Genomic DNA, 27,250 nt, shown 5'->3' on the forward strand with positions numbered 1-27,250 from the left:
GTACTCTTGTAAGAATAGGTACTCCCTTTCATTAAGACACTTGATTCCCAGTTTTACGCACAGGGGATTCAGCTCATTCATCGGAATTGTGATGATTCTGGAAATGGCCTCGTACAGGGAATTCCACCTTGTGGATGTGGGTACCATTAGTTTCCTGCGGCTGACTTCCTCCACCTGTTCAGAGGCTAATGTTGATCGACTTGCTTTAGTCCAAAAAGCAGAGCATTTTGCAATACTACTCCTATATACAGCCTTGGTGTCTGCACAGGAATTTAGATGTTTGTCAACATTGCTTGTTGAAATTAGGTTAATTGTGTGTGATGCACACCTGTAGTGTGGAGGGAGGCTAAACTGTCCATCACCAGATGTGGTTGAAAGAGCTTCTATGACATCTGTAAAAGTCGGTTCCTCATCATCACCTTCTTCATTTTCATTTTCAGATTCAGACTCCAAATTACAGGGCTGACACACTCTGAATGCTTTGGCAAAATTAGATGCATTATCAGTTACAGTGGCAACAACTTTGCCATGTAGTCCATATGATGAATGGATTTCTTCAATCTCTGCTCCAATTACATCATAGGTGTGCCTGCCTCTAATTATCTTACATGCTAGGGCGGCCTTGTTGCGCTGTAAAGAGGAATTAATCCAGTGAACTGTTACACCCATAAAACTTTTCTTATTCACCGTCCAGATGTCAGCAGTGGTGGAAACAAAGTCTACATCTCCGAGTGCAGCCTTCAAATTAGCGTCCATTATGTCGTATTCTATCTCAAGGTATGCTGCAAATTACTTTCTCTGACACCGTGTTTGGTCGGTATTTTTTCTATGATGCGTCGGAACGATTCAGAGTCAACAGTGGAAATTGGCAGCATGTCCTCGACAATATAGCCAGCGATGAGCTTCTTCAGTTCCGGTTGAACTGGATCTAGCTGCGGTGGTCATGTCAGTTGGGGGTTCAGGGGTTTTTTCAGTAAGTTTAACATTTCTGTGCCGGCTTGCTAGGTGCTTGCTCAGATTTGAGGTAGAATTTTTTGCTGTAGATAGACGTTTTCTTCCCACGCAGAGTGTACAGCGGACGCTGATGTTTTTGTCTCCTTTAACCGAGTCAAACTCAAAGTAATGTCGGTACTTCCAAGCATTAAACGCTGAATGGTCCTGCTCTCTCCCGCGCTCCATGTTGTCTTGTTCAACACTAACGTTACACATGTCGCTGTTACCACTGACGTCGCGGCGCTCATACGTCATTGTCACGACTCACGCCACGGGACAGTCTCACGAAACAAAATCACGGTTAACGCAGTAACGCAGCCTGCTTACGGAGAAGTAACAGTAATCTAATTACTGTTTTTGCTATTTTAATCCCTTACTTTACTCGTTACTTGAAAAAAGTAATCGGATTACAGTAACAAGTACAAGTACAGTTACTTCTAACGCGTTACTGCCCATCACTGCTACTCATATATACTTAGCAGTGTTGGGGAGTAACTAGTTACATGTAACTAGATTATGTAATTTAATTACAATATAAATGTATCTGTAATCAGTTACAGTTACGGAGAAAAATTGTGTAATTAAATTACAGTTACTTATGAAAATGTTAATTATTATAAAGGGGGTTATATCTGAATATTTTCTGTAAAAAGCTAGGATATGTTGAATAATATTAATAATTTGTTGCTTTGCCTGTTTTTGATGTGCAGGATGCCTCTTGCCATTTACGGTGTTTTTTTTATTATTATAATTTTGTTTTTAAATATATATATATATATATATATATATATAGATACAATTGCTAGGACCCATTTCTTAATACTTAGGTCACTTTTTCAAAACTCTTCACACCGTTCTCCTAACAAACTTTTAGCTCGGCACAGCAGATAATTTCACAATAATTTTCACAAATGCATTTCAACCAACACACACACTTTGTCAATCCCCAAACGGACGAGGCGTTTATACTTGACGCACTCGCTGTTGTACTATTCTGTGAAACGACGGAGGGCGACTCGGAGTAATTGTTCTATAAACCATCAGGAAACAGCAGTGAGAGAAGAAGTAGAAGAATGTAGCTACACAGGTGACCATATTTATTTTAATACACTTCACCAAAAAACACACTACAAAAGAATCGTGTAAAACTCAGTAAACCTTGATATTATTACTTGTGACATGAGAACAAAATGTATGCACACATGTATACACCTAAATTAACGATCTCTTAAATATTTCCTAATTTCACTAAACATTTTCATTTAGTTTCGTGAAAATTTGTTTATTAAATGTTACTCCCTCGAGGTTTAATAAAGGCTCAAGTCGTTCCTGGGTTTTAACGGGCATTTATTCGATGACAACGTCTTCAAACAAAAATGTCTTTACGCTTCCTTATTGCCACATTTCCACATTGCCGTCAGAACTGATATAAATAAACACAGAAAATGTAAATTAACCTTAAATTCTTAACATACTTGCAGACAATACGAGATGAAATTACATATAAAAATAAAGGATACATTTATGCCATGTAAAATAATATCGTAATCGGCTTGTTACACACACACACACAGTCACGTAACCCAAATATAATGAAAAGGAAGGAAAAATATACCTCATTGGCCGCATGAACCCGAGAGGGTAAACTTAATGGTGCGTTCACACCGGACACGATTCGCGCGAGTGATTTACATGTTAAGTCAATGAAGAGACGCGAAATGGCACTCTGCGGCGCGATTCGCGCGATTGAGGCGACGCGAATTGAGCGTTTTGAACGCACGAAACGCTCAAGTTGAAAAATCTGAACTTTGGCGGATATTTCGCGCCGCGTTAACCAATCAGGAGCTTGCTCTAGTAGTGACAACAATGAGGAGAAAATCTGTATATTAATATCTGGTTCAGACAATATGATTATCACTGTGATAACATTAAATTACATGAAACACAACCCAGTCTCTTTTTGTTAAATGCAAGTTTATGTATGATCAATAATACAAAAGTATAAGTAATGTATAACAAGCTATACATGAAATAAAGCAAACAATGCAGTCAAACATTCAAAGTCAGTGCTAGTAGGCTAACGTTACAACTCCAACGTACCGTTATAGCCTAAAAATATAAAGTAATGAAACTTATCTTTGCCCTCAGCCTAAACGATTTGCCAGGGAACAAATTATAGATCCATGACACCAAAGATTGGCCGTTACAAGACGAATTATAGCTCGAGACACACCACAGAGACATCAGAGCCAGCGGCAGACGGCAGAAGGACTGGCCGAGGAAAGGTTGCCCTCGCCGGCTTTGACGTGCGCTGAGCACCGCTGTCCGCTGGAGCTCACAACTCCGACAACGGCAGATAAAATGTTCAAATAGGCACTCTTTATATAAATAAACCACAGATTTGAGCTTTAAACAACTACATTATCGACTGAAAAAGTCTTAAAACTACGTTTTGTCACACATTAACAGTAGATTTTAACAAAAAAAAGACATGTAAACACAGCCCATGTCAGCCATTTCTCAACGAGACGAGCTGCTGGCAGAAGCCCCGCCCATGACGCGAATTCGCGTCTGTTGTGCAGTGAATGTCACGCGCGATTCGCGCGAGTAAACTCAAAATGTACACGCGTCCACCTTCGCGCGATTAGCGCGAATTATTCGCGCGAATCGCGTCCGGTGTGAACGCCACATAAGGGGGTTTCATCTTCACGCTTCAACGTCAAACTTAAAGATAACTTTGCAATCTTCCGTGGCTTTCAGACAGCCGGCTCGCAAGCCGCAGCACATATCTCACTGATCTTAGCGAGTGCACCCATACAGCGTCCACATAGCAACAAATTATAATTTCCACACGGAACAAAAAAATAAGTTCCACCCTTTCTCTCACAAAAGTTTTTAACAGAAAGAAATAAACATGAAATTATTATTTATTGGCCATGAGATACTATTTGCCTCAAACATATGATTTTTAACCTCTGAACTGTGAACCATATTAAGCTGAAATATGAGTTACCTTTGATGGCAGCTACATTAAACATGGATCTTTATTTTCAATAAAAGGGAAAATGTATGCTTTTGTAGGCTCATTTTGTAAATATAAGCAACTAATCGGTATGTGCAAACTAGGTGCCGGTGTAATGAGACGTCATGCTTGGCTTGATTCGCCTAGAACTCGTGCATCTTCGGATGCAGAACCGCGCGAAAAGTTGTGCTGTACACCACCACGCGAAATGGGGCCTCGCACACTCAACCCACACTACCGCCCACTCCGCGATAACGTCATTTTTGCTGCGCGCTCCCTCGCGCTCGTGTGGACACGTCGAGTATAAACAAGGCTTAATTCACTGCAATTTATGTGACATAGTCCATTTTTACATTTCAGTACAAAATTATTCCTACGTTTTTCTTTTGAATGGATGGTAATGTGTGGGTGTTCCGCTGTGTAGGTGTTTGGTTACATCTAGTTTCTTTGATTTTTTTGTATTCAGAATATATATCAATATGATATTACTGTAAAAAAGGTTTTTTGTGCAAATTTCTGTCTTATTAGGGCCCGAGCACCGATGGTGTGAGGACCCTATTGGAATTGCTCTCTCTATTCTTCTTCTCCAAAATTAATCGCATTTTGGAGGGCCTAAACATGCTCGAAATGAAACTTTGCACACACATCAGAAGTGGTGGAAATCTACATCTGATACGGGTTTCAGAATTAGGCGTGGAAAAATGGCTCAATAGCACCACATGCAAAATTTCAATTAAGCGTCATTCGCACTACGTTTCACATACAAGTATGAAATTTGGTACACACATGTCCAATACCTAAAAAAAGAGAATACCCCGGATTAATTGTTAACCATGGGAGAATTCTGAGCAGTGTGAAGCAAGTTAACCCAGGATTTAGTTTAGAGTGACCCAAGTTTGAAAAGCCCTAAGGTGTCCAATAATAATTTGTAAAGCGTATATGGATTTTACAAAATTATATTTAAAATACAGTATGAAAAAAGTAAAAGTAACTTTCTTTTTTTTTGCTGAGTTTATGAGTACAGTATATACAGTACTCAGCATAAATGAGTAAACCCATCTGAACATAAAGATATTTCCCTATTACTTAATGATCACTTTTGCAATTCATGTAAAGATGACAAGCCTAATCTCCAACTGTAATCAAAGCTAATCAAACTCTTCATGATCGCTTGAAGATAGGCTACCTACTCATGAAGCAGGTTGGACATAAGCAGTGTTAAAGTCCTGATAAAATATGCAGTCTATGTGCTTGCTCAAACATTTTTATTTAGAAACAATAGATTTGATATACAATCACAAATGACAATATATTATATCATTTTGGCAAAAGTTTGGCAGAAACCCGAATGAGTAAACTTTCTTCACACAACAATTAATTGGAAAGCTGTGATTAGCTTGTCTTCACAGTTATAGCTAATACAATTGAACAGTAGCCTACAGAAAAAGAAAAGTTTAAAACACCCAATCCCCTACATAAAGTTCATACTTTTTGTTAAAGAATTTGGTTTGTGTATATGTATATATTGCAGTGACATTTAAAGGCACCTTTGAAGGTTCATTAAACCCTTCAAATTGTTAAAACATGGAACAGACCTGAGACTATTAAAATATCAAAATACAGTACGGATAAACATGCTTATTAGCTATTGCAGTGCACATTAAGTGATACATAAAATTATCACTGCACAGCTATTTAAATTGTAAAAAAGAGAACTCAAAATACTGAACTACAATCTTGAAAATCACCTGAATGACTAAATAGCTTAATGCATCACTCCAAACAGGATCAATCCATTAGACCTTTATCACAGCGGAATTGAATACCGGAAGTGCGCGTCAAAGAAAGCAGTGTGTCGATTATTCCGGGTATGTTAAGTTTAAATGTGCCATTAACTCCTGGTTGAACAAGCCCCTCTTAAAATAAGCATCCGGAGGATGATTTCAAAATCCGGACATTTCCAGTGACAGGAGAAGAGATTAACTGATAATTAGTGTGTACAGGAGGAAGAGGAAGCCGCAAGGGTCGTAAACATACGTGATTATTTCACCACATGGTGTGTCAGTGCTTGTCTAAATCAGTGTGTGAGACCTGATGTATAAGATCTGAATTAACATATTTATTTGTTTGTATTAAATTGTTTAGTCATCATTCTGTCATTTGTCATTAACAATCATTTCGCTGTATGTAATTCACACATTTATGCCAAAATTAATTCATATTCAAAGCAGTCGCCCTGTCAACACATTACTGTTTAAGATTAATCAAATGTTTAACATCATTAAATTTCTTTAAGGCAGTTACCGCGCATTCATTCATCAATTTTAATACTGCATACTAAAAAAAACATGGTTATTGTAGTTTAACCATGGCATTCGTAATACAAATAATCAATCCACGAAAAAAAAAACATGGTTACTACATTTTTACTATAATAAAACCATGGTTAATTTTCGAAAGGGTGTTTATCAGTCAAATTCAATTAAAAAGGGAACATTTGGAAGGCAACATTTCAGTAGGCGGAAGATATGAGATGTAAAAATCCTCACATACTCCCTCATATTATTTTAAAAGGAGCCTCATCCCGCCATATCAGTCTCACCCACGCTTTCCTCTATTCTTTTAGTGTCAGTAAATGGTGAAATCGGAGGTAAGGGTGTCGTCGTTTAGAATTAGAGCACCAGATGGCTGCAGTAATGCCGGCGAGACATTCGTTTTGATTGCGTTGCGATGCGATGGGATTTGATGTAGTGGTACACTGCTTCACTTACCAGAAACAGGAAGTGTGATAAAGGTCTTTTGGGATGAAGAAAAAAATCCCAAAGAGGGAAAAAAAGCCCAGATGCACAACATGCAATGCCTCTGCATAATGCTGAGACTTTGTTAACTTGTCTTAAAGGGTTAGTTCACCCAAAAATTGTAATTACTCACGCTCAAGCCCTCCTAGGTGTAAATGACTTTCTTCTTTCAGACGAACACAATCAGAGTTATATTAAAAAATATCCTGGCTCTTCCATGGCAGTGAATGTTGCTTTGTTTCCCATTAAAGTGCATCTATCATCATATAACGGCTCCGGGGGGTCAACAAAGGCCTTCTGAAGCGAAGTGGTGCATTTGTGTATGAAAAATGTCCATATTTAAAACTTTATAGACTACAATATCAAGCTTCCGGCGGTCAGCGGTACACGAGTCGACTAAAAGAGTAACCCCTGATGCTACGTTTTGTTTTGCTCTATCCTCTGCGCGTCTGCGTTTGTTAATACGCACGTGTCAAGGGTCAAGGGTTACTCTTTTAGCGCAAGTCGTCTGAAAGAAGAATGTCTTATACAGCTAGGATGGCTTGAGGGTGAGTAAATCATGGGCTACTTTTCATTTTTTGGGTGAACTATCCCTTTAAGAAAAAAAAAGGTTCTAGCTTTCAAATTTAATGGCTTTCACATACTGCGTTAATTTAGCATTAATGAAGGATAATATTTCTCTTCAGAACAGACATCTACTGAAAATCAGCATTGGAAATGACTGGAAATAGACCTCAATCCATATTTCTATCCTCCTTTCTGACACTTGTGATGGTAACACACAGTATAGAACATGTTGATGTCAGAGACTGGGTCAACAGAGATGGAGAGAGGCTTGTATTCAGTTTTGATTTTCTCCCAAAGGTAGGTCATGCCGATCTCCAGGGCAGGGGAGCGGCAGTGATTCAGGGACACGTGAAGCCAAGGGTCCTTGCTGACAACGACAACTTTCAACACAATGTGACGATGAGATGTGTCAAGTGCCATACTCTCCACTCTGCCAAAGAGCACTAGAAACACACACACACACACACAAACAGACCATTTGATCATTTAGTCGAATTCCAATAAAAAGTATTTAGTTTTTCAGGTTGTGCCACAATAAATTTTTCAAGAGCATCACCTGTTTTGTTGCATATGCCAGGAATCAGATCCATTAGTGGTTGAAGTCTGTTTTTGGCGTGAGAGCTGTTATGGCTTGGTGTTGGGTGGAGATGTTCAGCACAGCAGCTCCACAGGGACGTGTTGTAGTAGTAATGCCCACAGCAACTGTGATTTGTTTTGGTGTCATAAAGAATGGCATGGGTTGAGGAAGAACAGCATGTTTTGTTGCTATTATATTCCAGTAAGAGGTTTCCACAGCACTCTGATTTCCCTGTTAGGTTGTAGCGATGACCCGAGCAGCACCTCGTGTTTTTGTGGTCATAGACTTCTGAACCACAACAGAAAGTACCATCCGTCCTGTCGTGTCTGGATAGAAAAAAGTAGGATAGAAAAGTCATTTAATAGGCAGCAGAGATACAAAATGCCCAAGGTGGAAATTTAGCAAGTCAGTTTCACCAGCACATGATCCCCAGAAAAACACTGCTGTAAGGGAAATCCCTGTATTCTAACATGAGAGAAATTTTCCTTCACAGCATTTTTGTGGCCGTGTCGTGTGTCTGCAATGCTGTGTGGAATGAACTCCAATTATTCATTTTGGGGTGTTGATTCAAAAATATTTGCTCTAACATGCCTTTTTTGGGAGATCTTTGATAGGTTGTTTATGAAAGCCTGTAGACTGATTTTTATGGGAAGGACTCGTGTCATTTTTGCCAGGAAAATCAAAAGCATGTGATGTTTACATGCAGTCAATAGCTCCTGAGAGCCTCTCTTCCGTACAGTGACACATGAAATGAATGCTTATACATAATGTACATAGTACATTCTGTACTGTAATGTCAATGTGTCATGCAAAGAAAAGGGATTCATTCAAACTATAGTCTCACATAGCCACATCTATATAATCCATAGTCTTAAATATACTTTATAATCCAACTATCATAACAATGTAATTTTAACGAGCTAATCTGTCGACATGATGCCGGAGCTGGTGTAAACAAATCCACATCGCTATGATCAGATGCTTTCTTAACTGCTGTTTTCTCACCGCTGTCATTTCTGTTGTGTGGCGCCATTGGCAAACATATTTTAAACTTCTTTTTATCTGTAAGCCGGTGGTTACCAAACTGGGGGGTGTGGAGTTATAAAAAGGGTGGCACGGCAAGGCTGAGGGATAGTGTACAGTCAGCAGATTATTATGCAAAAAAAACCTCTGCATGGTGATAAAAGACTACACTGTGCAGTTATCCCACTTATTATGTGGGTACTTAGCAGATAAGTAAATAATTTAAGACAAAATATTAATTTGACATATTATTAATACCTCAAAATGACACGGTAAACACTAATGGTGAGTTCACACCGATTTACTTGTTAAGTTAATGCAAAGACGCGAATAGACATTTCGTGGCGCGATTTGCACGAATGACACGATCCGCGCGAATGACACGGCGCAAATTGAGTGTTTGACACATGATTCGCGCGAATGCCGCCCGAGTTGAAAAATCTGAACTTTGCCGGATATTCGCGCCTCGTTAACCAATCAGGAGCTTGCTCTAGTAGTGACAACAATCAGGAGAAAATCTGTATATTAATATCTGGTTCAGACAATATGATATCACTGTGATAACATTAAATTACATGAAACACAACCCAGTCTCTTTTTGTTAAATGCAAGTTTATGTTTGATCAATAATACAAAAGTATAAGTAAAAGGTATAATAAGCTATACATGAAATAAAGCAAACAATTAAGTCAAACATTCAAAGTCAGTGCTAGTCGGCTACAACTGTAACGTAAAGTTATAGCCTTAAAACTAAAAAAGTAATGAAACTTCACTTTGCCCTCAGCCTAAACGATTTGCCAGGGAACAAATTATAGATCCATGAGACCAAAGATCGGCCGTTACATCTACACAAGACGAATTATAGCTCGAGACACCACAGAGACATCAGAGCCAGCGGCAGACGGCAGAAGGACTGGCCGAGGAAAGGCTGCTCTCGCCGGGGTTAACGAGCGCTGAGCTCCACTGATCCACTGGAGCTCACAACTCCTAAAACGGCAGATAAAATGTTCAAATAGGCACTCTTTTTATAAATAAACCACAGATTTGCGCTTTAAACAACTACATTATCGCCTGAAAAAGTCTTCAAACTACGTTTTGTCACACATTAACAGTAGATTTGAACAAAAAAGACGTGTAAACACAGCCCATGTCAGAGACGAGCCGGCTGGCAGAAGCCCCTCCCATGATGCAAATTCGCGTCTGTTGTGAAGTGAATGTCACGTGCGAATGAAGCGAGTAAACTCAAAATGTTCAAGCTTCCAACTTCATGCGAATAGCGCAAATTATTCGCGTCATTCGCCTCCGGTGTGAACGCTACATTAGACTTGGACAGTCTGTTATTAGTTGTAGCAATTGTTGTCGTCCAATAACTCGCGATTGAAGGATCAGAATTGAAAATATTTTTCTCTAAAAATGGGTGGGCTGGCAGAAAGAAATTGGGAATTACTGCTGTAAGCTCAGAAAAGAACTTTGCATTGAGTATATTGGGGCCTTAATTCTTTAATCACCAGAAAAACTGCCACAAAGAAGAATTATGGCCAGTGACAGAAGAAAATAACCAGATGTTTCCTGCTACATATCTTGTGTTTTTGTAGGGAAGAACATTGTGTTACATAGTGTACTAAGACCGACGGAAAATTTAAAGTTTTTAGTGGATTGATTTTCTAGGCCGATATGGCTTGGAACTATTCTCTCATTCCTGCGTAATAATCAAGGAGCTTTGCTGCCGTACCATGAGTGAAGCGGTGCAATGATATTATGCAACGCCTGAAAATAGTCCCAGCTAGGTAACTTCCAATGTGACAGGCGCTAAGTTTGTGTAGTTGCAGAGTTGCAGGTATTCCGGTTCAAATAGATACGGTTCAGAATCTGCACCAAAGTAAATATCTTCTGAATCCTCTCTCACAAATGTCTCCATGTTTACAAGGCACGCTCTCTGTGCAAGCAGGTTGCCACGTTGGTTAAGTTGACGGAAGTTAGCCTATTGTCAGGCGCTGCGTAATATCATGCTAACGTTCTAATCAGATTCAATGATCTATGCTAAGCTATGTTAAAAGTGCTACCGCCAGACCCGGAGATCGGCGAAAACGGTAAAACTTAACTGGGTAACTCTAGGGGAGTTGGAAAATGAGCCTATTTAAAAAAAAAAAAAAAAGTGTAGTGTTCCTTTAAGGTAAATTATGCTTTCAGCTTTTTTTTGTTGAGGTTGTTAGTGGTTATAAAATGTTGATTTATGCCTAAATGACTGAGAGACTCCCGTTCTCGAGCGGTGCCATGAATTAGTCTTTGCATTTGCCTCTACATGCATCAGTTAGACTTGAATGTCCAGTTAGAGACAAAGACTCATTTGTCAAGACAGCATTGTACATTCTGCTATTTGTTAATGTTTTGTCCTTAAGCTATTAGATTTTCAGAGAATCACACAGTACTACTTTTTGTTCTCTGACTTATTAGAACAGGATTATACATGTTTTTTTTTACATTGTACAAAATGCTTTACGCCTAAAGAAATGATCAGTACTTTCAAGTATGTAATTCCACACCTCATGGTTGCTGTGTAGTTGAAATAATGGGTCAAGGTTTGGCTTTTTAGCAACTTATCCCATCCTGATAACTATACCATCTATATCTGGAATTTTGCCCATTAAAGTTGAAGTATTGCAGATGGCCCTTGAGGATGATAATTGCACGAACAGCCGCATGCCACTTACATTTGGTTGATAAGCAAAAAATACAAAGTGCACTTTTAAATCCAATGATGGGAATAACACTATCCGCATTACTTTTTCCAGTAATGAGTAATCTAATTGATTACTCTTCTCATCTTAATAACGCCGTTACCGTTACTGCCAAAAAATGTGGCGCGTTACTATAACTGATGAAGCTGTTTTTTTTTCATCAGAACAACTAGATCTCTGAGCGAGAGGCAAATATTTTTTTTTACTGTTCTTCCTTGGTTAGTGGGCAGAGCACGAGACAAGCGCATACATTCTGACGATTGGCTGAGGTAGAGTACAATTTAAATTGTAAGCCAATCAGAGGTAGAGTTGGGCAGGTGTTCGAAAGCACGCATAGTAGTGATGGGCATTCGGCTCTTTTGACTCAGCTCACTGAAAAGAGCCGGCTCTTTTGGCTCACAAACGGCTCTTTAAATGACTTTGACTATAATATTTCAATTTTTATTACATAATTATTTAATTTCTATAGGCTAAATTTGTAAAAAAAAAAAAAATAGAGTCGACTCTTCAGATATGCGAGCAATTCACCTTATGCGACGTTCACCTAAAAGAGCCGGCTCTTAGAGTCGGCTCATTCGCGAATCGCGAACGACCCATCAAAAGCTCATTCGCGAACGAGTCGATCCATCATCACTAACGGTCATTCGCGAACGACCCATCATTACATTAGTAATGCTCATGAATTGCGAACGACTCATCATAATAACGCATAGTCAGACAGGACAGGACACACAAGAACAGGGCCGTGCAGAGAGTTCTTCAGGGGCAGGGGCTCAAATGTAAAAAAGGGGCAATATATATATGCTCATCAAGCCTGCATTTATTTAATAAAAAATACAGAAAAAACAGTAGCCTACTATTGTGAAATATTATTACATTATGTTCTTTTTAACTTTGTATTAATCCAACAATCTTGAAAAGAGTATCAGTTTCCAGCATTGACATTAAATCCTCATATTAGAATGATTTCTGAATGATCATGTGACACTGAAGAGTGGAGTAATGCTGAAAATCCAGCTGTGATCACAGGAATAAATTATATTTTAAATTATTTTAAAATAGAAAACCATTATTTTAATAATATTTCACAATATTGCTGTTTTTTTATCAAATAAATGCAGGCTTGATGAACATAAGAGACTTCTTTCATAATGCTGCATAATATTCAAAAATGGTAACGTTAAATAAAGTCCTTTCACGTAACCATTTCGCCAGCCTACACTTCACATAATAGGCCTGTGGCACTTGGGTTTTGATAGTTTCATTAAATAGTAAAACGTGTATCAATATACACAAATACAAGTGAATTTAACACTACTTACCATTAATGCGACTTTTGCTGCTGTGGTTTTGTACAGTGATTTGTTTGTTGTCTGTTAAAATCCATTTTGTCAGTGATGCAATTTATAAAATGGGACAAACCGCAGGAAATCGTTCCACAAACGTTAGTTCGTCTTTCCATGTCATTTTCTACCGATTTATGAATAAGAACAGAAAATTACCGTTTCACATCGCCCAATGGAATTTGAACTTGCTTTGCCAGATCACGATTGGTTGGTGTATATACATGACAAACGGGCATTGGTGAATTGTGTAATACTTTAAAATATATAATATATAGATTTGTAATTAAATCAACACATTAGCTCTGATTATGGATGAAAAAAAAAAAATATTGGTTTACTTTTTTCCCGCGAGGCCACACGCTCTCTGAAAGGACCATATTTGGCTCGAGAGCCGTTTCCGAACAGTGGAAAATCAGCAGTCAATCAAAACGCACGCGACCCATAGCAACGCGTTATGGCAACGCCTCAACAGAAATTGTCCGACTTTTGAGCCGTTCGTTACTATTGTATACATTGTCATGTTATAACATTCACATTTATTTAGTTTTATTGACCACGATATTATCATTGTGTCTGACAGGGGCACTTTTGATTCATTTTGAAAAAGGGCAGGGGCTCGAGCACCCAAAGCCCCCCCCTCTGCACGTGCCTGCACAAGAAGGAACAACACAAGCCAGTCAGTCAACGAGAGACAGGTATGGCGACGAGCCCAAATAATCCAAAAGTAGCCTTCTCTAAATGGAAGTATAGACATTACTTTTTCCTTCAAGAAATTAAAGGAACGAATGTAATCGTGAAATGCACATTATGCCCTGGGCAAAAGTGCCTATCCACGTCAGTGTCAAGTAATTCAAACTTACTCAAACATGTTAATTCTTTTTGGTATATTGCTTAACAAGCTTAATTTAATTTTGCCCAGCTGTGGCCTGTTGAGGGGCAATAAATATCAAAAGTTCCAAAACATCTATTGTGTTATTTGCATTGATCCACTATATAAACATAATATCTACATACATGGCATTTGATTGGAGGCTAGTCTCACTTTGTCCCACAGCAAAACATTTTTTAGATGTGTACATATGTTTCATGTTTCTGTTAATAATGTATCGTATTAAGTGTCCATTTCATTATAATATTCAGATTTATCATAAATAATTGAACATGCACATGTATTTTAAGTTCCATTAAAGAGGGGTAGAGGTGGGGTCACATTTGAGCATTTAAAATTTAATTTTACTTGAAAGTAACGCAACAGTTACTTTCTTAAGTAACTAGTTACTTTTAAAATTTGTAACTGAGTAACTAATTTAGTTACTTTTTGGAAGAAGTAACTAGTAACTGTAACTAATTACTTTTTAAAAGTAACTTGCCCAACACTGTTTAAATCAAATCAAAAGTTTGTTCTCCTACCTGTGTCCATTACAGCAAATATGCATGTCAGGTTTGTAGGGTTGTCTTCCACAACAGTGCTCGCCAAGACGGGGACGGGTTGACAGGTGGCAGGTACTGTTTGATGGAGCATATACAATACCTCCGACACACTCAGACTTCTTAGGCACATCGCGATGAAGGGTTCCATTACAGCACAGCACATTGTCTTCGAACGGAGTGTAAGCATGTTCACCACAGCACTGAAGGACACAGTATATTAATGTATGTATGGGATACCATGATGTATTTGTATGGGATGTTCTATAAAGCCTAAGCTAAGCATCAGGTCAAAAGGCAATACTACCTTAATAAGAGCTGATAACCCATAAAGATTCCCTGAGCAACATATTTCTTCCTTGGGATCGTAGGGTTCTGATCCACACATAAATTCTGGAAGAGAACGAATGAAAGAGTGGATTTATTGCTACAATAACCATAAAAAAAAAATCACCATTATTTCCAGTGAGGGCGAGAACAAATTATATAAGTTAAAACACCTCAAAAATATCAGCGTGGGCAACTATCAAAAGTTACTAAAACTCAATCGTCTCTGTAAGGGAGATGTATAATTATAAGTAGACAATGATAATGCCAAGAGCTTTACCTGTGACTTTGGGGGGAGTGCTTGTAGAGATTTCCAGTAACACATAAAAACACACACACACACAAACACACACACACACACACACACACACACACACACACACACACACACACACACACACACACACACACACACACACACACACACACACACACACACACACACACACACACACACACACACACACACACACACACACACAGTGAGTTAATGCAATTAGTTATTGTACTTAAGTATCTTTTTGTGCTAATTTGTTTTAGTCCAAATGGCTTTATATATGATAAACAGATTTAGGCTTTTATTCATATATAAACACTGATTAGCAAACACAAGAATTAACCTCATTGGTTCTTGCTGAAGCTCAAACGTGCTGTGTAACACAAGAATGAACCTCATTGGTTCTTGCTGAAGCTCAAACGTGCTGTGTAACACAAGAATGAACCTCATTGGTTCTTGCTGAAGCTCAAACGTGCTGTGTAACACGAGAATGAACCTCATTGGTTCTTGCTGAAGCTCAAACGTGCTGTGTAACACAAGAATTAACCTCATTGGTTCTTGTGGAAGTTCAAACGTGCTGCGCAACACGAGAATGAACCTCATCACCTAAAAAATTTAAGTTATGAAACTTCTCTTTGCCCTCAGTCAAAACAATTTGGCAGACAACAAATTATAGTTCCCTTTCAGTCGGTCACGTTCGACGTACGTCGGAACTGACCGACGAATTGGGATCTGTTTCAGAGACCAATCTACTTCGAGTGTATTAAAAACGAGCCAATGGACATTGGCATGCGGTGCACGCATTCCACGCACCGCCCCGCATTGCGGGTATAAATACGGAAGTGGAAGTACCGCATATTGCTTTCAACTTCGGAGCCGAGCTTTCATGCTTCCTGCGAAGAGTGTGTTCTACGAACGAGTTTCAAGACATTACGAGAGAAGATCAGCTTACCTGTTCCTGTGTCGGTGTGACGGTGCTGTACAGCGGTGGTCGCGACCAGAAGTGAAACTGTTGGTTCGCTGGGCGTTTCCCTCTGAGTGCTTACAGCGGGCTTGCACCTTTAAACCGCTGTAAGCCGCGGCTATTCCCCTGTGTGCCTCGGCACGTTCGGAGCGGTTTTCTCTTCTCTCTGTCACTAAAAGAGCAACACGGTTTGACCCTGCGTCTTTTTCAAGATGTCATTCAAACCGTGTGTTTCTGGATGCGGTTGCTGACGGCCACGCTCATTGTCTCACTTGCCTGCTGGTAGCTTACAGATGGGATTGCTGGTCCTTTTAAAAAAAATAAATAAAAAAAAAGGGGATCTAGCGTTTCATTTGGCGCCCTGGCGGAGGACAGATGTCAATTGCTGCATCGGAGAGAGGGCTGTTATGCGCTGGAAATGATAATGCTGAGTTTCCCACTATAATGGTGTGTGCTCATGCTGAATCAGATTCAGAGTTGTCAGCAATGCTTTCCGGGGTGGCTGCCCGGATGTGCATTTGAAAAATTTAACAGCATGGAACTATTTGGTGTCAAAATATGGTACACCAAAAGGGCCATAACCTGTATAAGTTTTTCCCTCTCTCACTGCCCTCTGTCCTGCATGCATGAGGGTAGTCCCGACCCAGGGGTTATGCAGGAACTGCGTGCGGTGATGGACCTCGCTCTCCGGAGTGACGAAAGTCACTACACGCTCCCTGGGTCAGGCGATGTCCACACCAGTGGTCCAGGAAGCTGGGGCTAAACCTGGCAGATATGCGTGAGCCCGACGAAGTTCGGTTCCTCATCGCCCCTGTCTGTCAGGCTGGCCTCTTCGGCGACGCCAACGAGAACTTCGCCCAACAGTTCTTGGTGGCCCAGAAGCAGACGGAGGTGGCAAAAAAATATAAAAAAATAATAATAATAATAATAATAATAAATAAAAATAAAAAAAAACCTGCCCCGACGACCAGCTGCTGCCTACACCCAGTCGTCGGCCGCAGCACCTCCATCTGCTTGTCGCCGAGGGCGCCACCCTGCGTCCGCCTCCACCCAGGCAGCAGGTGGCCGGGCGCAAGGGAGGTGCCCAACCCGTCCAGGGTCCCGCGAGCCTGCTAGCAAGCACAAGGGCAAGCAACCCTGAAACGGGCACCCCAGCGAGAGAGGAATTGCTCGGGGAGACGGTGTCCGCACCCCTCCCTCCCCCGGAGGAGGACCGGGGGGAGAATATTTTTTGGTTTCGGTCCTGCCGCTGGCTCCCCGGAGTCCAGCGGTACCCACATTCTCAGAGCAGTTCTTCCCTCCCTGAGCCCAGAGAGGGACAGGTTGGCAGTGTGCGACGCCCCCGGGCCTTGCCACTCCTTTCCTCCCCTCTCACCCCTCGCCAGGCGGCAGCAGATTGGGCACCGAGAACGCCCCCGGGCCTTCTCACCCACTCTCTGCCCCACCTGGAGTATTCAGGCAACACTCCGGGCCGCCTCCGGGCCTCCCGAGTCGGGTCTGAATACTCCACCTCGCTGCCTCACCCCGGGTACGTCTGTGGTGCCGTTGATCCCGCTAGTTCGGTCTCTGGGGGCCTGGCTAGGTCTCCCCAGGCCGTCTCGCTGGCTCATCCGTACCATCAGACTCGGCTATGTGATTCATTCGCACGCCGGCCTCCCAAGTACAGGGGCATCCTCTTCACCTCCGTGCGGAGCAGCGATGCCCATGTCTTGCGGTCCGAGATCGATGTCCTGCTGGCGAAGGGCGCGGTCGAGCCGGTTCCTCCTGCCGATATGAGGTCGGGGTTCTACAGCCCCTACTTCATTGTACCCAAGAAAGGGGGTGGGTTAAGACCAATCTTGGACCTGCGCATTCTGAATCGGGCCCTGCACAAGCTTCCGTTCAAAATGTTAACGCAGAAACGCATTTTCCAATGCATCCGTCCCCGAGATTGGTTCGCAGCGATCGACCTGAAGGACGCGTACTTTCATGTCTCTATCCTTCCTCGACACAGACCGTTCCTGCGCTTTGCGTTCGAGGGGAGGGCATATCAGTACAAAGTCTTGCCCTTCGGGCTGTCCCTGTCGCCTCGCGTCTTCACGAAGGTCGTCGAGGCAGCCATTGTTCCGCTCAGAGAACGCGGCGTTCGCTTACTCAACTATCTCGACGACTGGCTCATACTCGCCCAGTCTCGAGAGCAGTTGTGCGAACACAGGGACATGGTGCTCAGTCACCTCAGCCTGTTGGGACTTCGGGTCAACCGAGAGAAGAGCAAACTCTGCCCCGCGCAGAGGATCTCTTATCTCGGTATGGAGCTGGATTCGGTCAGCCGGACAGCGCGCCTCACTCCAGAGCGCGTCCGGTCCGTGTTGAACTGCTTGAATACGTTCAATGGCAGGACAGCGGCCCCACTGAAACTTTTTCAGAGGCTCCTGGGGCATATGGCATCCGCAGCCGCGGTAACGCCGCTCGGATTGCTTCATATGAGGCCGCTTCAACGCTGGTTACACGACCGAGTCCCGAGATGGGCGTGGCAGAGCGGTCAGTACCGGGTCCTAGTTACTCCTTACTGTCGCCAAACCTTCAGTCCGTGGTCAGACCCCTCGTTTCTCCGGGCCGGAGTGTCCCTAGAACAGGTGTCGAGGCATGCTGTGGTCTTCACGGATGCCTCATCCACGGGCTGGGGGGCCACGTACAACGGGCACGCAGTTTCGGGTCTGTGGACGGGGCCCCAACTGCGTTGGCATATCAATTGCCTAGAGTTACTGGCGGTACGTCTTGCCCTGGCCCGGTTCAAGAAACCGCTTCGGGGCAAGCACGTACTGGTCCGTTCGGACAGCACTGCGGCCGTTGCGTACATCAACCGACAGGGTGGTCTACGCTCCCGTTGCATGCTCCGGCTCGCCCGCCATCTCCTCCTGTGGAGTCAGAAGTTTGTGAGGTCACTTCGTGCTATTCACATCCCAGGTGCGCTGACGAGGCGCCTCTATGCTCTGAAGTGGAATCTGTTCGTCGTTTGGTGCTCTTCCCGCCAGGAAGACCCCCGGAAGTGTTCGATTAATGTTGTGCTTTCCTTCCTGCAGGATGGGTTGGAGCGGCGGCTGTCACCCTCCACCCTCAAAGTGTACGTCGCTGCAATAGCGAATCGTGCCTAGAATTCGGGCCGGCCAACTCTCACGTTGTCCTGAGACCCCGGCCTGGATATGTGCCCAAGGTTCCTACCACTCCCTTCCGGGACCAGGTAGTGAACCTGCAAGCGCTGCCTTCGGAGGAAGCAGACCCAGCCCTAGCTTTGTTATGTCCCGTCCGCGCTCTTCGCGCTTACGTTGACCGGACTCAAAGCTTCAGATCCTCACAGCAGCTCTTCGTCTGTTACGGAGGTCAGCAGAAGGGAAAGGCTGTCTCCAAGCAGAGGTTGGCCCACTGGATAGTGGATGCCATTGTCTTGGCTTACCAGTCCCAAGACGTACCTTGCCCGTTCGGGGTGCGAGCACACTCAACAAGGAGTGTTGCTTCATCCTGGGCGCTGGCTCAAGGTGCCTCGCTGACAGACATTTGTAGAGCTGCGGGCTGGGCGACACCTAACACGTTCGCTAGATTTTATAGCCTCCGTGTAGAGCCGGTATCTTCCCGCATCCTCGCCCCCCAGGGCCAGTAGCGCTAAGTACCCGTTCTAGTGTCGGCTTGCAACGCCACTCCCGCCTCCGGGCCGGATACGTGCGTCTATTCTTGCTCCAGTTGTGTTCCCCGGAAACGGCTAACCCTGTGAGTTCCTCCGTCACCCCTGCGGTGCCAGACGTTGCGGCCGTCTGGCGCCAGGCCTGCACCCGTATGCTTGTGGAACGTGTGTGTAGGCTGGGTTCCATATGTTGCGGTCCCCTCACGGCTACCCCATATGTGTATTCTCCACGGTATCTGCTACCCTGCTCGGTTAGCCCCGTGTCTTTCCCTCGACAGAGCCCGCTCTGTCATCTCTGGGATGTGTTCTTCCCCCCCTGGGATCAGGTTGGGTCCACCCCAGAGATTTTCCATAGTTGCACTACCCTAGGTTAGGTTAGTCCTGATGCGTATTTCCACCTCTCCTTCCATTGAAGGATGTGGCTCCGCAGCGTACCATCTCCCGAGACGGGCACGCTTTCCCAGCGTTATCCAATAGTCACGCTGAGTGGGTCTTGCAGGAACAGCAGTGACTGTCCTTCCCTGCCGGGAGCCCTGACTCCCACTCCAACTTAGGAGTGGTCCAGTGAGCTCAGGCAGGGCGCTGGAAGGGCCAGCATCCCTGGCGTTTTGGTAGGGATCCCAATTCGTCGGTCAGTTCCGACGTACGTCGAAAGTGACCGACTGAAAGGGAACGTCTCGGTTACGTATGTAACCCTCGTTCCCTGAAGGAGGGAACGGAGACGTACGTCCCGTCGCCAGGTGCTGTGCTTCAGCTGAAGGCCCGAGCCACTCTTCTCGGCTCCTCAGTTGAAAACAATATGCGGTACTTCCACTTCCGTATTTATACCCGCAATGTAATAAACCCGTGCACCGCATGCCAATGTCCATTGGCTCGTTTTTAATACACTCGAAGTAGATTGGTCTCTGAAACAGATCCCAATTCGTCGGTCAGTTCCGACGTACGTCTCCGTTCCCTCCTTCAGGGAACGAGGGTTACATACGTAACCGAGACGATTTATGACACCAAAGATCACCCGTTAGATCCACACAAGACAAACCACTACAGGACATCAGAGCCAGCGGCAAACGTCAGAAGGACTGGCCGAGGAAAGGCTGCTCTCGCCGGGGTTAATGAGCGCTGAGCGCCCGGTGATTCACTGGAGCTCATAACTCCAAAAACGCAAGATTTTTTTTTTAAAAGAATAGGCGCGAATCGAGTCCATCGCGAGAATCGAGTCCATCGCGCTGCGCCAAACGCTGCTTTCCCGCTGCAGGACCTCCAGACGCATGTTAATGCGCCTTTCCATTGACTTAACATTGAAATCACTCACTCCTGACGCTCTATTCGCGTTTGGTGTGAACACAGCATTAGGGTACAATTAAACCATTGTTTTCTTCTACTTAGAGCAGGGGAAGGCAAGTTCAGTCCTAGTGAGCCGCTGTCCTGCAGAGTTTGGCTCCAACCCTGAAAGACGTCTATAAAGCTCTTATTGCGAATTACCAGAGGTTTAGATGTTGATGTTTAATTGAAAACACCATTATGGTGATCAGTGTTTCCTTTAGTTGCAGTTTGACTCTTGGCTTTTTATGTGAGTTTGTGGTTTTTGTTACAGTGTAAACAAAACACATAATCTGTTCAAATCAAGAGAAGCCATAAACAAAAATATCATGAAGAAAAATGTATGACTAAACTCATCACTGACTAAAACTTAATAAATAATATTCACCAACAATACTTTATTGACACAGATCAGACATTCTGAGTTTTGATTTTTAAATACATTCTAGGGGGGAAAAGTTTAGATGCACACAGATATCAAGAATCAGCATATGAATCTCAACAGTGGTAATACTTAATGCTGCAATGCATGCTGGGAGCCATGAGTTTTATACTATGGCGGTTTGGTAGGGTTGGAGCTAAACTCTGCAGGACATCAGCTCTCTAGGACCGAACTTGCCTACCCCTAACTTAGAGGTACAAAAATATACCCTTAAGGGTACCACCCCAGTGACGGCCACTTGTACCTTACAAGGTACAATTTTGTACACTTATTTTTGAGAGTGCAGCTGTGACTAGAATTAACTTTTACTTTGTTGTCTCTAGCACAGAAGCGCTTCTGAAGTTTTTACATAGACTCATTAATGCTGCTCAGAGCTGGCATTAATGCATGTACACAACAATTTCAATAATATACTTTTATACAAGAGACTATGGCGTCTTTACACAGAATTTTGATCAGGCACAGAGCAGCCTTAACTCAGCTGTGTAAAGATGCCATGTAAAGAGATCATTATTAATCAGGTCTGTATGACTCACCAGGTTGTTGTAGTTTTGTTATCAGAATCTGTGAGAATAAGATTTAGATTATAACCTGCTAAAAAAAAAAAAATCAAACAGACATGAAACTGTAAGAGCTGTATACACACACCTGTTTGATCTGTAGTGCATTTCTCATTTAAAGGCTTCACTAGTAGTTCAGGGGTGACACAGCAGTGGTGGGTTCTGTTGTCATATGGTTCTGCGCCACAACAAACATGATTTTCCTCCTGTAAAATCAGTTTGTTGTCACAACACAAATGAGTCGTCGGTAGGAAGAGCGCTGTAAGAGAGAACAGGACATCCTTGATCTAATAGGATGAAGATCAAACAATCTCGATAAAATCAAAACCATGCTAAAATGCGTCAAAACTGAACAATGCGTGGTGTTCAAGTCACATCAAGCTGAATGTCTACCTTTGCCACAGCATTGCACTTGAGCGCTGCTTGGAATGAAAACGCTGCCTTCACAGCAAATCTCATTTAGGCGATTGTAAGCTACAGATTCACAGCAGTCAGCCACCAGATGGCTTAATCCCATAGTTAAATTACCTGCAACACAATAAAATACAAGCAAAAACAGCCTACAGTGTTTAGTCTTTGCAATTTACTTGTAAATCATTACATATGTCATATACAGGAGCTGGACAATGAAACTGAAACACTGGTCATTATAGAGGGTCTTGGCCCCCTCTTGGATATCCCTGTGCCCCCCTCCAGAGAGTCCGGACCGAGGGAGACGCCACAGACTTGATAACAGCGTGTAATTTTCTCACTCAATCCACTTCCACCTGCTTCTTCTACTACTGATTGTTTTTTATAGGGAAAAGCTGCCCAGAACTGCTGGTCTAGGATCTGTTTTCTTCGCAATAATAGCATATTAAAAGATTTGGCAAAAGATCCAGTGCGTATCTGTATCTATCGTGTTTTCACTTCGGTGAGTAATGTAGCCAATCACAGACATGTTTGTTGATTTCTTGAACGCAATGGCCAATCACAGGTGTTGAAGTTAGAATCCACTCACCGCTCGAGATTTTGTCCAGTGCTGAGTTCTGCATGCACGCAGAATCGCAAATCCTCTCTAACAAAGTGTAGACATTATGTAAATAAGAGATACATTGTGTAGTCAGCTTCACTGATTAATATAACGGAAGTTTGTGAGATCAAAACTTTATAAACTAAAATATGTATTTTTCAATATAACTCTGATTGTGTTCTTGTGTTGAGATCTAGGATGGCTTGAGGGTGAGTAAATCATGGGTTAATTAAAATTTTTGGGTGAACTATCCCTCCCAGAGTGAAGCATGGCGGTGGATCAGTGCACAGTCACCAGATCTCAATATTATTGAGCCACTTTGGGGTGTTTTGTCAGAGAACGTTCTTCCATGCATAAGGAATGACTCAAATCCATCTGGCCACTGTGCAGGACTTGTATCTGTCATTGCCAAGAGGAATGGAAAAGGAGAACGTTGGTTGAATTTATACTAATAAATAAAGTTTCAGTTTCACCGTGCAACCGCTGTATTTCCTAAACTCGCGAGTCACTTCTTCCGTAGTGCAGGCAAAATCAAGGCTTGCAGAGAGTCTTTCCTACCATTACAGCAGGAATTTCCTGTTCTGATGTAAGACATGTTTCCACAGATTCCCAGATGATGGCTGCTTTCCCTCTGTCCAATGGCACTATAAATAGGACAGATCATCTTTACCAAAACATTTGGTTCATTTACACTTAAGTGATGGCAAAACATATGTGTAAAGAGGCTCTCTTATTTTTAAGGTTCTGTGTAAGGTCACTTACTGGCTTCCTGTGTCATGTTGAATTCACGAGGAACAAAGAAACATATAAAAAAAAAAAAAGAAGATGAATAATGATTAGTGCCGTTTGGGGAAGTTACCCAAAAATGCTATTAAAGATTAAATTCAGTTTGAATATGAAATTGACTTGTATTGCGAACAGTTCATCAGCGCAAACTATTTGCAATCTTGATTCTAAATGCAATCATTTGATATGCCTCTGATTGCAATGATGTCATCATAATGGCAGGAAAAAGGACACGTGAAGGGACATCCCTCCATCCTGGTATGAAACACCCACTTATCCAAATTCCTGGCAGAAAAAAATAAACCTCTCCCTACATTTGTTTTTGTAAGAAAACCGCATTGTGAACAGCACTTGATGATTTCATTTGACAAAAATGTTTTGAGTTTTTTTTCATCTGTGGAATGCCCAAAAGAAAAGTCAGTTTTTCTTCTTTTCTTTTCATCCATGCAATTGGAAGCGGTCCAAAACAACTGACTTTCATTGAGTGGACAAAACAGTTCTTCTGTTTTCCACAGAAGGAAGCCACACAAGTTTGTAATGACTTGATGGCGAGTAAATTATTTGTAAATGATTTTAATGTTCAGGTGAACAATCTCTTTAACCTAAACCCTTGTGAGATCAGTGTGTTACTCTTGTCGACGCCTGTTGGTGTTGGTCCTTGCTTTAATGTTTTTGCAGACTGAGTCAGCATATCTGCTGTAATCTAGTGGCTGTCAGTGCAGTGTAAACTGGTTTAAAGACAGGGTTGCCAACTTTTGAGTTTAGCTTGGAGGGAGAATTATGGAGGGCGGAACTTGGATTCAGACTCTGATCTCCAATATCGGGTCATTTGGATAAACATTAGGCACAGCCGCTAAGTGTTCACGAGTTTGCACTTACATATCATTTATAGAGAGTAATTTAATGCGTATTTGGCGTGCTGTCCGGGGGGAGGGCTTCTAGTGTGGCGAAGGGGTGGTGGAGGGTTGCTGAGAACTGTCAACAAGCGGAAGTAGGACTGCTGCATATATATATATATATATATATATATATATATATATATATATATATATATATATATATATATATATATATATATATATATATATATATATATATATATATATTATTGTTGATTAGCTGAGCGCTCTCCACCATGTGTCAATCTGAACGTGCTTCTCCCGAACCATTACATTTTTCTCACGGCAATGTTTTTATGAACTGTGTGTCACAGGTGGTTGGCAGACAGATGAGGAAGACATATACGATTCAGTTCAAAGGGTTTATTCTTTACAGATCCAACAGCAAGGCAAACGGACAGCAATACACACTTAACATAGACAATACCGGCCACTGACCTGAAACTGAACTGAACATACAAGTGTTAATAATGGTTCAGTGCACAGCTGAACGTGAGAAACTAACGTGAATGTGACACTATATAGGCGCATTCTTGCTCTGTGCATGTATTGCCTATTCTCAAATGAGCGAGGTATTCTAGCGTATTTCAACTGTTGAGGTAGGCTATTTGCAATTGTTTGACCCCTTTTAATGGCAGCCAAATACCACTTTAAAATCCGTCAGTAAATATGAAGTTACATAATCATTATGCCGCCGCTCCCATTACGCGCATCACGCGAACCGCCACCGCGGGCATCATAAAGTGATCGCGCTTAGGGCATCAAAACGGCCAGCGGCGGGACTGATCATTATTAAACTCCCCGTATTTCTACCCGTTTTCGCTCATGTGATTGTCAGACTGAAGCACATTCAGCTAATAAAAGAAAAATACTATACATTTCTATTTAGACTGGTTGAGGTATCAGCCATTCAACTTCTCAACACACAGCCCGCCTCATATTGTTTTTAATCCATGCACAAATCATTAAAAAAGTACTCAATGTTTTTGGAAATTGTCTGAGTTACAATAAAAACACTCAAACTATGACTTAGCCTACACTTACCACGCACACTACTGCAAGAACGGCTCAACTTTATATAATGCGACGCACAAACATGACCTCGCCACATATTGTGAATACAATTACAATCTATTAGAAATGAATGGTTAAGCGTGTTCCTCCAACAAGCCTATTTAAACATTGAATATTATATTTCTTTCTCAGCATCACACTCAACAAAGCAGAAACAAATACAACAGAAAGCAAAAACATCGGGAATGCATCTCAACATCTAAACCAATCGTTTGTAAGCTGCACTGCAGTAGGCCTACAGTAAATCTTTTTCGCGTTATTAAAAACGCAAAAGTTGTGCTTCTTTTGAACGTTAGACGTTTTAGAACGCCGTGTCCCGCTGCAAAATAAGCGCGCGCTTACACAGAAAAACAACAAAGTTGCGCAGTGGAAAACAAAAGCGCGTTCGCTCCCAAATCATGCCAAATGACCGCGGTGATAAATACTGTCCCTCGACGCCCAGTTACCACGTATCCAGAGTCGGTGGGTTTTAACCGTTTCTTGTTCACTGGCTGCCTGTATTTGCTAAACTTCCAGCGTTCTCAGCGCAACTCCGAGAGCGCAGGAACCTCCTCACTCACACTGGTGCATTGCTCGTGACCAGAGACAATTAAAAAAAAAGCACGAGTGCGTCAAAACGTCCCCGCCTCCATCCAGAAAAAAAACACTGACACACTAAACTGAGGCTAATCAATCTCCACATTAGTGGTTGCACAAATAAATCCATAACAAGCCACTGCTTTATATAAACCACTAATATCAGACCCACTTTAGCTATATTAGGTGGCCTACTAACATTTAATTAATCAATTGATACAATGCACCTATTTCATGTTTACATTGCATTTAAAAAAAATACGTAGGCCTACATCTGTATTAATTGCTATAGTTATATTTATAATGACACTTCCCTTACACCTAACCCTACCCTTAAACTTACCCATACCACCACACCTGTCCCTAACTTTACCCTTAAACTGACCCATACCACCACACCTGTCCCTAACTTTACCTGTATCCCACCTCAATATCAGCACAAGTGTTTTGCAATACAATATAAACACAATAAGTACATTTTACTTTTTTATAGTAGTTAAGGCCACTTAATATAAAGTGGGACCATCAGACTTTCTCAATTATCAATTTTAACGGATTACTCTTATAAATGATTATTAGCTGACACTAAAAACCAATAGAAGCCTAAATACTGTCTAAAGTATAATTATGGTGTTTACTTACTTTGTGAAGAGGATATCCAGGCAATAATGCACATGATTGTCACACCTGCAATAAAAAAAAAAAAAAAAAAAAAATGTAATTTTAAAATAATATTCATACAAACAAAAAAAAACAAAAAAAACTTAAAAAATCGGTTGTCATACCTGCAGTTGATGTGCAGACAACCATTGTGTATCCCTGTTCAATAAAGCTTGAATATCCAAAGATGATGGGATGAGAAT

The 27,250-nt window shown here is 42.1% G+C and overlaps 1 protein-coding gene across 3 annotated transcripts; it reads right to left on the reverse strand.

Annotated features, from left to right (window-relative positions):
- Positions 1 to 5,262: 5,262 nt before the first annotated feature.
- On the reverse strand, positions 5,263 to 27,224 carry LOC307131647 (uncharacterized protein). Of its 3 annotated transcripts, XR_013817189.1 has the most exons (12): positions 27,173 to 27,224; positions 27,026 to 27,074; positions 23,611 to 23,696; positions 22,434 to 22,568; positions 22,129 to 22,299; positions 22,017 to 22,044; positions 15,100 to 15,119; positions 14,800 to 14,885; positions 14,475 to 14,695; positions 7,937 to 8,283; positions 7,315 to 7,823; positions 5,265 to 7,224 (listed from the first exon to the last, which is right to left on the reverse strand). XR_013817189.1 is itself a non-coding variant. In XM_079825404.1 (11 exons), the coding sequence occupies exons 1-11, from the start codon at positions 27,195 to 27,197 to the stop codon at positions 7,561 to 7,563; spliced, it is 1,431 nt and encodes a 476-aa protein (XP_079681530.1). In that variant the 5' UTR covers positions 27,198 to 27,224; the 3' UTR covers positions 5,263 to 7,560. The 3 variants fall into 3 exon arrangements, 2 of the variants coding, with proteins under 2 accessions (XP_079681530.1, XP_079681531.1); XM_079825404.1 differs by having other exon boundaries at positions 5,263 to 7,823; XM_079825405.1 differs by lacking the exons at positions 27,026 to 27,074; positions 27,173 to 27,224 and adding an exon at positions 23,815 to 24,187 and having other exon boundaries at positions 5,263 to 7,823.
- Between the last annotated feature and the right edge of the window lie 26 nt (positions 27,225 to 27,250).

Source organism: Gobio gobio (genome assembly GCF_949357685.1).
Source record: "Gobio gobio genome assembly, chromosome: 9".
NCBI classification, from domain to species: domain Eukaryota; kingdom Metazoa; phylum Chordata; class Actinopteri; order Cypriniformes; family Gobionidae; genus Gobio; species Gobio gobio.

Excerpts from the sequence above, each read along its gene's own strand:
- LOC307131647 (XM_079825404.1), bottom strand. The coding sequence starts at position 27,197 with ATGGTTGTCTGCACATCAACTGCAG. Across the intron at positions 14,886-15,099 it reads CACTCCCCCCAAAGTCACAG|AATTTATGTGTGGATCAGAA; the intron begins GTAAAGCTCTTG and ends GTTCTCTTCCAG. Across the intron at positions 8,284-14,474 it reads ATTTGCTGTAATGGACACAG|ACACGACAGGACGGATGGTA; the intron begins GTAGGAGAACAA and ends TTTTCTATCCAG.